Here is a 13,204-nt window from a genome sequence, read left to right as displayed (position 1 = left end):
TTGTTGAGGACAGAGAGGTCCAGAATGACTCTCCTTTCCTGAGAGTCCCTCTTTGGAACACTGAAAAGCCTCCCCTGGAACCTGATAAAGTGGCATTTCTCTATTGTGTCCTTTATTAGCATTTCGTTCACAAATAGGATCGACTCTTTTGTGCTGCGCTGATGAAAGTATTTGTTGCGGAAGGGGCCCCTCCAATCCCAGCGCAGACCTTTTGATACCACTTGATAAGCCCAAGGGGACACTTTCCAGGCTTCCTGGAACCTCTTCAGTCTGCCCCCAACCTGAAATGTCTCATTGGTTGAACTGACCTCTACCACCACCTCATCCTCCCCTGTTACCTTTCTTCCCTCGAAAGGATCCGCCTCTTCCACGACCGCCTCGAGCCTCCTGGAACTGCCTAAATTGGGGTTGTTGAGATGGCAGTGCACTGCTGCTCTTCAAGGATGGTTGAGAGTGCGGCATAGGAATTGTTTATGGGAAGAGGGACCTTGTCCTGGGTCTGACGCAGGAAGAGCTGGTGCTTTAAAAGCCTTCTACCTGCGTTTTACCCCCTTAGGTCTGCTTCCGGTCATATCTTAGTAAATCCTCAAATTTGATACCTCGTGGGTAGCAATATTATTCAACTTGGTTACTATGTCCCTAGGGAAGAGGTCACTACACATAGGGGAGGCGAAGAGGAGCTCCTTTACTGGCATAGACTTCTGGTCAGCGAATTTCAAAGGCTTGACGTCTAAGTTTTAATTTGGAACGCCGCCCAAGCCTCCAGAAGGTGAATGAAGATTGGGCCCATGTTCCGAAGTTGTAACCTTTGGAGCAATGAATCTCTTTGCTGGTCACAGCGGTATGCCTGAGATTCCATTAACGTCAAGGTTGTAATGCAGGACATTAATAGTTTCCTCGCCTCGAACTCCTGAACACACAGGGTGTGGGCAAGGTAAGGAGTGTCCGCAAAAAAGCATGAACGGGCATGGTTTGCAAGAAATTTGCCGTTCTTCATCACCTCTGTGAAGCCTGCTAATGGTTTTGTTATATCGTCCATGGGATCCGGCATAACTGTTCCAAAGTCCTGGAGTTCCTTTAAGGAGAACTTCGTCCCATGGGCGGCTGACTCTACCCAGTTCTTTTCCCAAGATTTGAACAGTTTATTGGTGATAGATGGGAACTTCTCACCAACTGGTACTTTCCAGGCGGGAAGGTTCCTAGCAAGAACCTGGGTGCCCAGAGCACTACCTCCCAGGTCCTGGCAGATATTAGTAAGGAAGCCCTTCGCCTGATCCTGGGTAAAAATCATGGTTTCCTCCGGTACCATAGCCAGAGTCTTAGTTGTTTGGCATCGAAAGCGAAACTTACTACCTTTGAAGTGGACAAAAGGTTTTGCAAACTCTAACCTGGCTAGAGGGGTGCATACATCACTATCATAGAACATGCCATCCACCGCTCTAGCTAGCCGTGATGCCACCACCCAGGGATTATACTGCTCTGGCTCGTCCTCCACCACTCTTAAATCTAGGAAATCATCTATATCAATAGGTGGAGCTGACACTTGTGCATGCTCCAGAGTCTGTCCCTGAGCCCCTGTATCCAAAGATTTTTGCAAGTTGTAGTTCTATCAACTTGTCCGGCTTTGATTCCATTGCAGACATCCTAGCTTCATGCACCGCAAACTTTCTCTTAGTAGAGGCAGTTGTGCGGACTGAAATATATCCTCATCGATGTCCATAGGAGCCGATTTACTAGGGATGCTGCCAGGAATCGATTGATCTATTGGGGGTCGAGGCTCAGCATCAGATAGATCCCCCTCATCATCCAGATTTTCAGATTCTCCCAAATCGATTTCATCCCCTGGTATGAAGGGGGGCACTACAGTGGATGCATTAGGATCAACCACGACATCATCAGGTGAGTTCTCATAACCCCTGACCGACTGAATTCTGGCCATGGGGAAGAGAAAATCTCTTACACCTTTGTCTGGCAAATAGCCAAGAGGACCTTTTGGGCCGATTTTCGAGAATCCTCTTACCTATGCTCTTAAATGTTGTATATTAATATTTGCCATAGAGCCAGAAACAGTGTGATCGCCCGTAAGAGCCCATGACAGCCATTCAGTACATGTCACACCCTTCCGGACTCCAGTATGGATGGTCCGTACCCTGTACACTGCAGGGAGCACACCCCCGACAAAACTCATGCTGAGTCTTGATGGAGTCTATCCAATTCTTACAGGCAGCATTAGCGCACTTATTTGGCAAAGCCTATAAAAGAAAATACTATGCAACACCCCTAAAATGTTTAAGGAATTATGTTATATAAGCCATTACATCATGAGAAAAAACGAGCATATAGTTTTTATATACTCGAATGAGGTGACAATCATTCTACCATCTCTTTTTATATTCATGAATGAGGTGACATTCATTCTACTATCTCGAATGGCTGGTTTCATGCCCCGTCGACATCCCTGTTCGAGGCTCGTCTCCATTGGGCACTAGGCACAAGGGAAAAGGGGGGGTACTCACTGGGGGAGAGCTACAACTGATGGGCAATATATGATCACGAACAAGGAAGTCGAATAGTATTGGGATTATGTCAGTTCTATGACAGAGCAACAGGTAAATCCATGCCATTCGAGTCGAGGGTATCATAGACCAAGAATGTGGGCTACTATGTAGGCTTAGCCTAGACTAGGGGATCTAGGTATATCCAATACAGGACATCGATCGCCCCAGACGAATAACGTTGGCAAGAATCGATACCCACGACTTCATTGGTGCATGGCAACAACCTTACAGCTAATAGAACGACATATCTTTACAGGCAGTCCCCGGTTTACGACGGGTCCGGCTTACAACGTTCCGAGGTTACGATACTTTTCAGATATATTCATTAGAAATTATTTCCCGGTTTACGACGCATGTTCCAGGGTTAAGACGCATCGTACGCCAATCGGACGGAAGAAATATGGCTCCAAAACAGCAGAATAATAAAAATGTGGAGGGTTTTTTGATGAAAAACTCAATAAAAATGCAGTTTACATCATTTTCAATACACCCAGAGCATTAAAAGTCAGGTTTTCTTAGGATTTTTTGACGATTTTCGACGATCTTTCGGTTTACGACGATTTTCGGCTTACGATGCGGCATAAGATCGGAACCCCCGTCGTAAACCAGGGACTGCCTGTATTTGAGTTCATAACTCATTTCTATACTACACTATTCGACATAAAAGAGCTACTATTTCGAATCAATTCAACATAAAAAAGTTACTATTTCGAATCAATTCGTCATGAGAAAAGCTACTATTTCGAAATAATTCGACTTGAGGTATCTGGTAACTCGACTGGGAGCCAGTGTATCATATGCAATTTTCGTTACGAAACGATTCCGAGTTGAAGGCTTTGACAGAGCTTCGATGGAACCTTCTACAATGTTCCAGAAGCCCGCATCATTTTTCCACACTGATAATGGGGCATAAATCGGAGGTTTTACACAAAAAACTATCAAAATGTCCAAAATATAGTTACGTCACATAAATAACACTAAAAAGAATTACCTTAAGTACAGAAAGCGGCTATCATCCGCTCCGGTAAGCCTAAAAGTAGCAAAGGTTAGCCTAACTTTAGCGCTAGCACTGGCGTTCGGGCTATCGATAATTTTGTAACAAGCAGGTTTATATAAACTTTCCAAGCATGTTTAACATTTCACGCTAGGGTTTTTTGACATGCTGAATCTAAAAATCCTACCCTAACCTATGCTATTCGCTTTAATTAAGGCAGAATCCTAGCCTAAATACGGGTAGCGGTATGACGCTCCCGAGCCATCATTTCGGACACTAAAAAATATATGAAAATATTAGTTAAGCAGGACTAAATTTTGTGACTGCGGTAGGGCAGGTACTTATCTTATTCCCCGTTGACTGAGATGAAGACTCCATGCCAAGTAAAGTTGAAAATCCTTCAAATTACGCTGGAAAAGATTTTACCACACACACCAAAAAGCTCGGCTAGAAAAGCACTGGGTTGGCAACATGCGCATGCGCAGTAGATGCGTAGTTGCGTTTTGACCTGATTCATTCGAACTAGCCACGGAAGCGCAAATGGAAAGGTGTAACCAGTGAAGATGTTTAGCCATGAATTGATTCATCAATACGGCAGATAGGGGGTCAAAGTGCAGACCCCCCGAGACCTGATATCCTATCACAATAGTGACAAGCTTCCGTTAAGTTCTTTGATAAGGGATTTAGCCGGGGCGCTGCCTAAGGCAGACATAACTGCATGAGGCTCTCGTGGCTCCCTTTGACTAAAAATAGTTATTTCAGGTTCAGGTCGGAGCAACGATGTCAAATATATTCAATCAAGGAGTGCCACGAGGAAGTGTTGTAAGTGTAACCTTGTACGCCCTGGCAATCAATGGGGCATCCAAAATAATTCCCCAAATGTAACATATACTCTTTTTGTTGATGACCTTTTGATATCTTTTGCAGCAACAAGGATGGCAGTGGATGAACGCCGCCTTCAGCTCTGCACTGATAATATAGTAAGGTGGGCTGAGATGAATGGTTTTAGATCTTCTGCTAGTAAAACAGTAACCATGCACTTTTGCCATATAAGAGGATTCCGTCCTGATCCAGATCTGTTCATACATGGACAGAGAATCCCATGTGTTGGTAAAACAAGGTTTCTTGGTTTGTGTTTTGATAGCATGCTGACTTGGATTTCACATCTAAAGTATATCAAAACAAAATGCTTGAAAGCAATGAATGTGCTGAAAGTTCTGTCTCACACTTATTGGGATGCAGACTGAACTAACTCAGAAGCTGAGAGTATACAACTCTTTAGCCTTTTCAAAATTAAGATATGGATGTGAATGTACACCTCATCAAAGCCTAATAGCCTCAAAATGCTTAATTCAATCCATCATGGAGGAATAAGATTAGCTACAGGAGCCTTTAAATTATCTCCCACTGAGAGCATGCTTGTAGATACTGGTGAGATGCCTCTAGGTCTACATTACCAACGTCTATTGGTTCAGAGCTGGTACAGATTTCAGAGGCTCCCTAAATCCTTAACAGCATTTGTATTAGAAATCACTCCAAGCAACCTCAACCATTTGCTTTTAGAGTAAAATGTATTTTCATGGAATTAAATATGCCAAGGGTGGAGATTTTAACAGCCAGGTATTCAGTTAGCCCCCCGCTGGAACCTTCCAGAGGTAAAATTTTGTAGATATTTTCACTTTACCAAGGCAGAAATTTCCAATGAGACCATGCGGTCAATATTTTTAGATCATTCCTCACAACCCGGTAACTCTGTTGCAGTTTTCACAGATGGCTCAAAGTCAGATGCTGGCATTGGGTTTGGAGTGCCCTGATATACTGTAAAAAGAAGTGGGAGATTATCATCTGTTGCATCTATTTTTACAGCTGAACTGCATGCAATTTTACAGAACTTAAAGGAAATTTTAACTCAGAATGGAAATAGTTTTACTATATATTGTGATTCAAGAAATGTTCTTCAGTTGTTGGACTCTTTTAACTCTTTAAACCTTCTGATTTCAGAGATATTGGAATGGCTGCTTTTTAGTGAAAAGAAAGGGTAAAGTAATAAATTTCTGCAGGTTGGGGTGGTTGGTAATAAGCAAACTGATGAACTTGCTAAGTCAGCAGTCACCTCCCCTGAAACCAGAAGATGTCTACTACCATCCCAGGATATATATCCTCTAGTAGATCAGAAAATTAAAAAGTTTTGGCAGTTTCTTTGAAGAAATATTTTAACAAACCAAAAATTGTGCAGTATTATATCATCAGTGTCTCCTTGGTCATATCCCTATACACCAAGGAGACAAGAAATGCTGTTGTGCAGGTTAAGGACTGGACATAAAAGACTCACTCATAGGTTCTTGATGTCTCATGAAAATCCTCCATTTTGCAATGACTGTATTGTGCCCTTGATTGTGAGACATTTGTTGGTCTAATGTCCCAGTCTTGGGAATCAGAGACATAGGTTCCTGTCCTGGGGACATGACAGAGAAGGACATTTTATCCTAGCTACAATTCTTGGTGAGGGCTGTAATATAGAGCAGTTATATATCTTTGTGAGGGAGGCAGACTTCCTTAACAAAATTTAGATCATACTGTATACACATAAAGTATGTGTATGTATGGATTACATACTTGAACAGATATATACATATATATTTTGACATTTTATATGAAACTTATTTATTTTTAGTTTCCTATTTAATTTTATTATGGCATCAATAACCTAGGTGTTGTGAAGCCAGTTTCAATACACACAAATCAATCAATTAATCATTTACATTAGTTTAATATAATTTTTTATTTGTATAAGAAATACTGTATCCAAAATTTTTTATTATTCTTTGTCATGTAAAACCATGATGCTTCTTATATTATGTATTGGGGTTTATATGGGCATAAATCAAGTTGACTAATGTGCATTTAGTACTATGTACATAAATAAATTGTTAATTATATTAGTCTAAATCTTTTTTTATTATTTATATTGTATATGAAGTACTGTACAGCATACAGTACATAATTTTTTGATTCTTCTCATGTATAACTAATAATGGTCATTACAAGAGTTAATAGGGTTTCTGTGGGTATAAAGAGACTGTTTGTTTGATCAGCATGTGTATAATACATGCCGGTACATTACTGGCAGTTTACAGGATATGCAGGGGTTCTTGGAACATATCCACAGATAATGGGCAGCTCTGTACTAAGACTTCCAGCATTATCATTTAATACAGCAGATACAACAACATTTGGAGTCACCTGTTCACATTTTGTATATTTCTTTATGTAAGTACAGAAGGGGCAAACTACAATCCAACCACTGGCTTTAGTAAAAAAAAAAAACTGCTCCATAATGGTTATGGTTTTGTTATATGAAAGCACTTACAACTAGCAAATTTAGTTCTGAACAGGAATTACGACTGCTCTCTTATTATGGCAAAGGTATTTTAATATCTTATAAATACTATAATCATGAATAAAGGCTATAACCTCTACCTTCAGATAATAAATCATGTGTATATGAAGGGTGTACAACCTAGTAACTTTAGCATAGTACTATATCTATATAAGGCTATAAATAACATACTGTTGCTAAGTAACAATTTGTATTTGTTATTTTAAATATTAGTCATTTATTTAGGTTTATATGAATGTATTTAAATTTATAAAGGCTACCTTTCTTTTCCAGATGGTTAACAGGTGTTACAATGTTTGGCTAAAGACCATACAAGCAGGCACCATATACTGGAAAAGCACATGAATTATTGCAATTAATGCACCCTTTTCCCAGTTTTGGAGTTCCATCCTTGACCTTGCTTTTACATTCTCTCTCACTTTGCCATCTTCCAACTGTACAAAAAAAATTTCCTGTGAATATGTGGAGTGGCCTTAAGCCACTACCAGCTCCTAGGTCCTGATCTTTAGATTTTCATAGGAGTATGTCTACTTTTCCCTTTTTGAGTATCTAAGCATGACTTTTGTCAAAGGAATTTATTACACTTTGTTTCTCTGTTCTTCACCTACTTCACTTGCTTATGCTTTTTATTCTTATTTTCATTATTTACTTAGTAGTTTATATTATCAACTTAATATTCTACTTTAATTTTTCACTTTAATTTCACTGATAAATGTACTGTAGGTAAAGTGTTGCTTTTGATACATAAGGAAAAATTAAAATGTAGATTACAGAAATTGACAAAACACTAAAACTAAGGTCAGGTATCATGCAAAATAGAAATGATTTCAATATCAAAAATATCAAAAGGTTACCCACAGATATGAACAAACTTAAATGAAGCAAACAATTATAAAATCCCTCTAGGACAACAAAAAACAAACAGATAACTGGATAAATATCACTTCAAGAAATACCTGGTTAATTCTTGAGGTTTTGGTTTTCACATCTTCTCGCAACTGATTTTCCAATTCTTTTTCTGTGCTACTCTCTCCATCACCTCTTGTTCTCTGAAAATAAGAGTTATATATTCCTTTCACAGTATTTAGTACAGTTTAGTGAGAGGCATCACTCAAATGATTGACACCCATAATTATCTTTCAAGAAAATAACAATTAAAAAATTATAGCCCACTAACATTTCTATGGTCAATTCTCCTAATGAGAAACAGGAAATGCAAGAACAGCCTCATTTTGTATTACCTCTTCCATCTGCTGCAGTGTCAGTCTGAGCCTTTCATTCAGACTATCTCGTTCACTCTGAACACCATGCAAACTTCCTTCAAGCTCCAGACATCTGCTATTAAGATCAGAGATTTCCTTCTGCATTTCTATTTTGGTCGATTCATTAGTGTCTAATAAAGTCTGTAATCTCTGCTTCTCCAATTCAATCTCCTTCAACATCTGATTTAATTCCCTTTCTTTTTCTCTTTGGGAATCAGAAATTCCCTGCAATTCTGTGCTTCTTGTTTGTTCTTCCTGAACTTGTATTCCCAAGTTTTTCAACTCTACTTCCTGTTTCTCTAATAACTTTTTGAATTCAAGTGCTTCTTCCTGAAAAATAAAATCAAATATTTAATTTTTACTTCATACTCTAGTAACACTTGCAGCAGTATACTTTCAAAACTTAATGGTTATATTGTATTCTACGTAATAATGTACTGTATATTTTATATGAAAGAAGGAAGTAATAATGTGTGACTAAATATCAGCACGCACTATTTACACTATAAATTTCTCAGTTAGAAACCTATTACCAAACTTTTTCAAATGCTGTAAGCAACCTGACACCTCACAATAACACTCTCTCACACTACACTTACATTTACAATATTTCAGTTCAATGCAATTGCAGTTTCAAGTCTACCTCATTCCTCTCCTATGAAATAATCCACCCTCTTCGTCAAGACTGTACAATTCTTTCTATTTTTTAGATATAAACTTTCTGCTTGTTTGTTAATTCCCTTATGAAATATTACTACTGAACATGTATTTCACTGAGCTACTAACCATCTGTAATTTTCTCTTTTATATTCTTTCTTCCAATCACTAAACACTTTAATATGGAAAATAAGAACATTTACATAATCTGCATGTCTCCAAATCCTCACTCTATTGCTGCCTTTATAAACTTCTAGCTGGAACATCTTAATAAATTATACATACTTCAAAAACCCAAATACAATTCAAAATTTCTTACATTCATTCCTTTCTTTAAATTTTTGTAATAAAACTATACATATCTAAATCTTCACATTTTTATTAATTTAGGTAAAACAAGGTTTACTCTGCACTCCTTATCACCTAAAAAGTATAACATAAAATATAATAGTAAAATACTGAGCTTAAAAAAATAAGGCACACAATCTGCACTAACTACGATTGTTGAGTGCCAAGTCTTATTCTGATTCAGATGACTACATTTGTCTGCAGTTCACCATTTCGGCTTAAGATGAAAAAGTAGCCCTATGTTTCAAGAAATTTATTCTATACAAGTTACCTGTTGAGAGCAAAATTAAGCCCCAACAACACAGAATTTTCTTATTAGCATTTTTCTACCAAGCATACCAGCTCCCCTATGCTTGCTGGTTTGCTGTGAGATTGCAATAGTAAATCCACGTTATTTATGCTGACATTATTATTATTAAAACATTTTAACCAGACCACTGAGCTGACCATCAGCTCTCACTGGGCTGGCCCAAAGGATTTGAATGAAATACTAGGTCTAGGCCCGAAGCCAAGCACTGTGACCAAATAGGTCATTCAGTGTGGTGATGAATGAATGAAAATGAAATTAAAAACTGCACAAAGGCATATGCTCTCACACTGGAACACACGCACACAATAAATACATTTACTCATGTTTCCTTACGTACCCACACTAAAAAAAACGAATAGTAAAATTCAGAATAAGTAAAATAACATTTTAAAATTTTTTCTTTTTAAAATTCATTAAACACCCTAAGGGTTTTTGTTTTTTCATTATTTACTTATTTTTATATTTTATCAATTAAATCACAGTTCCTCGTGAATATTAAAATTAGAATTACACACTGAAAATGTTGAAGATTGGCAAAACTTCCCTCATTGATTTATTTCCAAAAGTTAATAATCACTGTTGGTTATATTTTGGACACTCACATAATACATGTTTGACTGTTAACATCACTGCGCACTCTGAGCATTCAGGAGGAGGGCCATGTGCACTGTTCATTAAGTGTCCATATGTCAAATGAGTATGGCCTATTCGAAGACGCATCAGGATTACTTGCGCGTGTCTCTCTCTCTCTGATAAGATGAACTTCATTTTCCTACACAGGATATTATGTTTCATATTATTATTTCTGAGCTCGGCCCCGTGTCACCCGGTGAAATTCCACTACTAACTCGAATTTCTAGGTATAAATATTGCTAAATATACCAGAGAAAAAAGCTTTCAGGAATGCTGGAGTTACTACCCCCAGATCGAGCGTCTTCTAATGAAGACGTCGGTATAACCAAGGGTGAGTGAAGGAATCACAACCACAGAGCCACACTCTATAGACATCCCTATGTCAATATCCCCGAGAAGAGTGAGGGGCCGTACCAGCGCCCACGCTCCCCAGCCCGCCACGCGGCGACTCCAGCGCCATCTGAACTCATTCCATTTCTAGCACTCGTTTTGATCGCAGATTTGTTTGTGGCTTGTGTTTTTTGGTGTGTTTTGCCTTTATTTCACCATGTCGTCAAGCTCCTTTACTGTTTCCAAGTTAAGTACCATATTCTTGTGGGGTTTTTATGATAAGTTTGGCTGCTTTACATCGTATTTAGATATTATACGTGAATCTAGTTGGGACGCTGCGGCATCCCCTGGTCAGCCATGTCGACCGCGAGATTCGCTCGTTCAGCTTGTTCTGTTCGGGCTTCTCTTGGTTGGTTACATTATTTATCATTCCCCCCATAGGGTTCATCCTGGTGGTCTTGCCTGGGTTGGATCTTTGGGAGATCCTCTAAAGTTAATTTCGTAGAACTTCCCATCATAGGAGTTCTTACATTTAGGGTTCCCGTAGTATTTTCCGCCTAGGTATCTCCCCAGGATGTTTTCCTATTAATTATGGTCATTATAGATTTCTATTATGTTTGTGCTTGATGTCATGTTTTATTATATTTAAATCTTAGCATTATTACCGCGAGCATCAGGTACAGTCCTATCTGTTTACTTCCTGTCGCTTTGTTGGTTAGGCTACGTGCCAAGCACAAGCCGATATCAATGTCTAGTGTATATATTTAGTAATGGTGGTTATTTATTTATTATTATTTATTTATTATTTCTGGTTAACATCCCTGTCCTAGCCCTGCCTAGTGCAAGGTTAGGCTTTCCTGGTAGCCTATTTGGCCTCCCTCTCTCCCTTGTATCCTGGAGTAGGTTAGGTGAGAGGAGGGGATCAGCAGATGGAGGGAGTTTCTGTTGTTGTTCCGTCCACCGACCGTTGTTTGGGTGGTGGAGTGAGACCCCATTGTCCTCCCCCTTCTTTTCGGAGGGGTAGAGGTTTTTCCCTTGGGTGTGTCTCCTCCACGCTATTTTAGCATTCCCTTACCTTACGGTTCTGGCTGGCCTTCAACACAGGTTTTTCTCTCCCTGTTGGTTCTACATCCCTCCCTTTCTTTCTCCCACTCGTATTTTATAGACTGTGTCTATTACAAGATGTCTGAGTGGGGGTCGTAGGCTACTTCCTTTTCCCTTCCTGTTAGGGCAGGCCTAGAGTTCTCCCTACTTGGGTATCACTTTACCTTGTACGGCCTGGGATTTCAGTTGAGATGGGTACACGTCTTCCCTAGTCTCCTGTTTTCCTCTTCTCTGGTCTAAGCCTAAGTCAATTCCTTGTCATCTCTCACGGTGTGACATCGGTCCTTGATGTTCTCCCCGAGTGCTTGGGTCCTCCCTGGTGGAGGGATTCGCTCCCTCCCAGGGATGGTTCCTGGTGACAACCGTCTTGACTTTATGTTTCGTTTACCCGCTCACCTCGGATCGAGTGGGTCTTCGAACATTTTCAGGGTTATCCTTCCCCCTCCCATCATCCCTGGTCCTCCCTTTGCCTCCCGCATTCGCCTCGGCGTCTGGGTCATTCTAGTCGGAATTGATTGGCGCGTACACCTGCCCATGTGGGTCCAGTTGTGTTCTGCCTCTTCCTTCTTGTGTACCCTAGCGATAGAGGCTTGGGATCTCCGGTAGTAATGGTACCAGACTTCGGGGGACTCTACCTCATAGTGGCGTTGTTAACTAGTTTCTTTACCACCCTCTATGTGTATACACTTGTTACTGGTCCCAGGCGGCTTAACCCCGCCGTCGGGTTGATATGTTTGCTTTAATCTTGTATCAGAGTCCGGTGATCCTTCCCGTGGGTTCCGCCGGTTTCATTACTGGCGGTCCTTGTGGTGAGGGTCCTGTCGATTCAACTCTCTCGTTCCGCCGGAGTATTCCGGCAGTCGGGAGGTTTTCTGTTTACCATATGTTTGTTGCTGGTCCCCGACGGCTTAACCCCGCCGTCAGGTTGATATATGACTGTTGCTGGTCCCCGGCGGCTTAACCCCGCCGTTGGGTTGTTATATGTTTGATTTCTTTAATATTATATCAGAGTCCGGTGATCCTTCCCTTGGTTCCGCCGTTTTTATTTCTGGTGTTCCTTGTGGTAAGGGTCCTGTTGATTCAACTCTCTCGTCCCGCCGGAGTATTCCAGCAGTCGGGAGATTTTTCGCTTACCATGTGTTTGCTACTGCTCCCCGGCAGCTTAACCCCGCCGTCGGGTTGAGAATTTTACTTTAATTTTATTTTAGTCCGGTGATCCTTCCCTTACGTTCCGCCGTTTTTATTACTGGCGTTCCTGGTGGTGAGAGTCCCGTTGATTCATCTCTCTCGTTCCGCCGGAAAATTCCGGCAGTCGGGAGGTGATGCTTACCATATTTGTTACTGTCCCCCGGCGGCTTAACCAGCCGTTGGGTTGATTTGTTTACTTTAAGTTTCTTTGCTTAGTAGGTCCGTCTTTGACAGGGTTTTTCATTCCACCAGAGTTCTCCGGTAACATGGTATGAAAATACTTATCCCTACATAGTTTAAGTTTCTTAGAGTGGTAGATTCATGTACTTTTCACACTTACAGACTGTTCGTTGTGAGGAGCCCAGATGTGCCGCCATCCTCCACCAACCCTACGGGCATGTGGTGTGCCGGACTCATGCT

At 40.4% G+C, this 13,204-nt stretch overlaps 1 protein-coding gene across 4 annotated transcripts in view; it reads right to left on the bottom strand.

Annotated features, from left to right (window-relative positions):
* The window catches only part of LOC136831336 (FK506-binding protein 15-like), a 236,679-nt gene that overhangs the window by 47,990 nt on the left and 175,485 nt on the right, over positions 1 to 13,204 (bottom strand). For all 4 annotated transcript variants that reach the window (XM_067091627.1, XM_067091630.1, XM_067091628.1 and 1 more), the window contains 2 exons: positions 8,194 to 8,544; positions 7,909 to 8,001 (listed from right to left, as the gene is read on the bottom strand). In XM_067091627.1, coding sequence (XP_066947728.1) covers positions 7,909 to 8,001; positions 8,194 to 8,544 — 444 coding nt within the window. The remainder of the gene's footprint in view (positions 1 to 7,908; positions 8,002 to 8,193; positions 8,545 to 13,204) is intronic.

The sequence above is a fragment of the Macrobrachium rosenbergii genome, chromosome 48, assembly GCF_040412425.1.
Source record: "Macrobrachium rosenbergii isolate ZJJX-2024 chromosome 48, ASM4041242v1, whole genome shotgun sequence".
Taxonomy (NCBI): Eukaryota; Metazoa; Arthropoda; class Malacostraca; order Decapoda; family Palaemonidae; genus Macrobrachium; species Macrobrachium rosenbergii.
The sequence above is the reverse complement of the archived record's forward strand: the minus strand, read 5'-3'. Positions and strand labels throughout refer to the sequence as shown.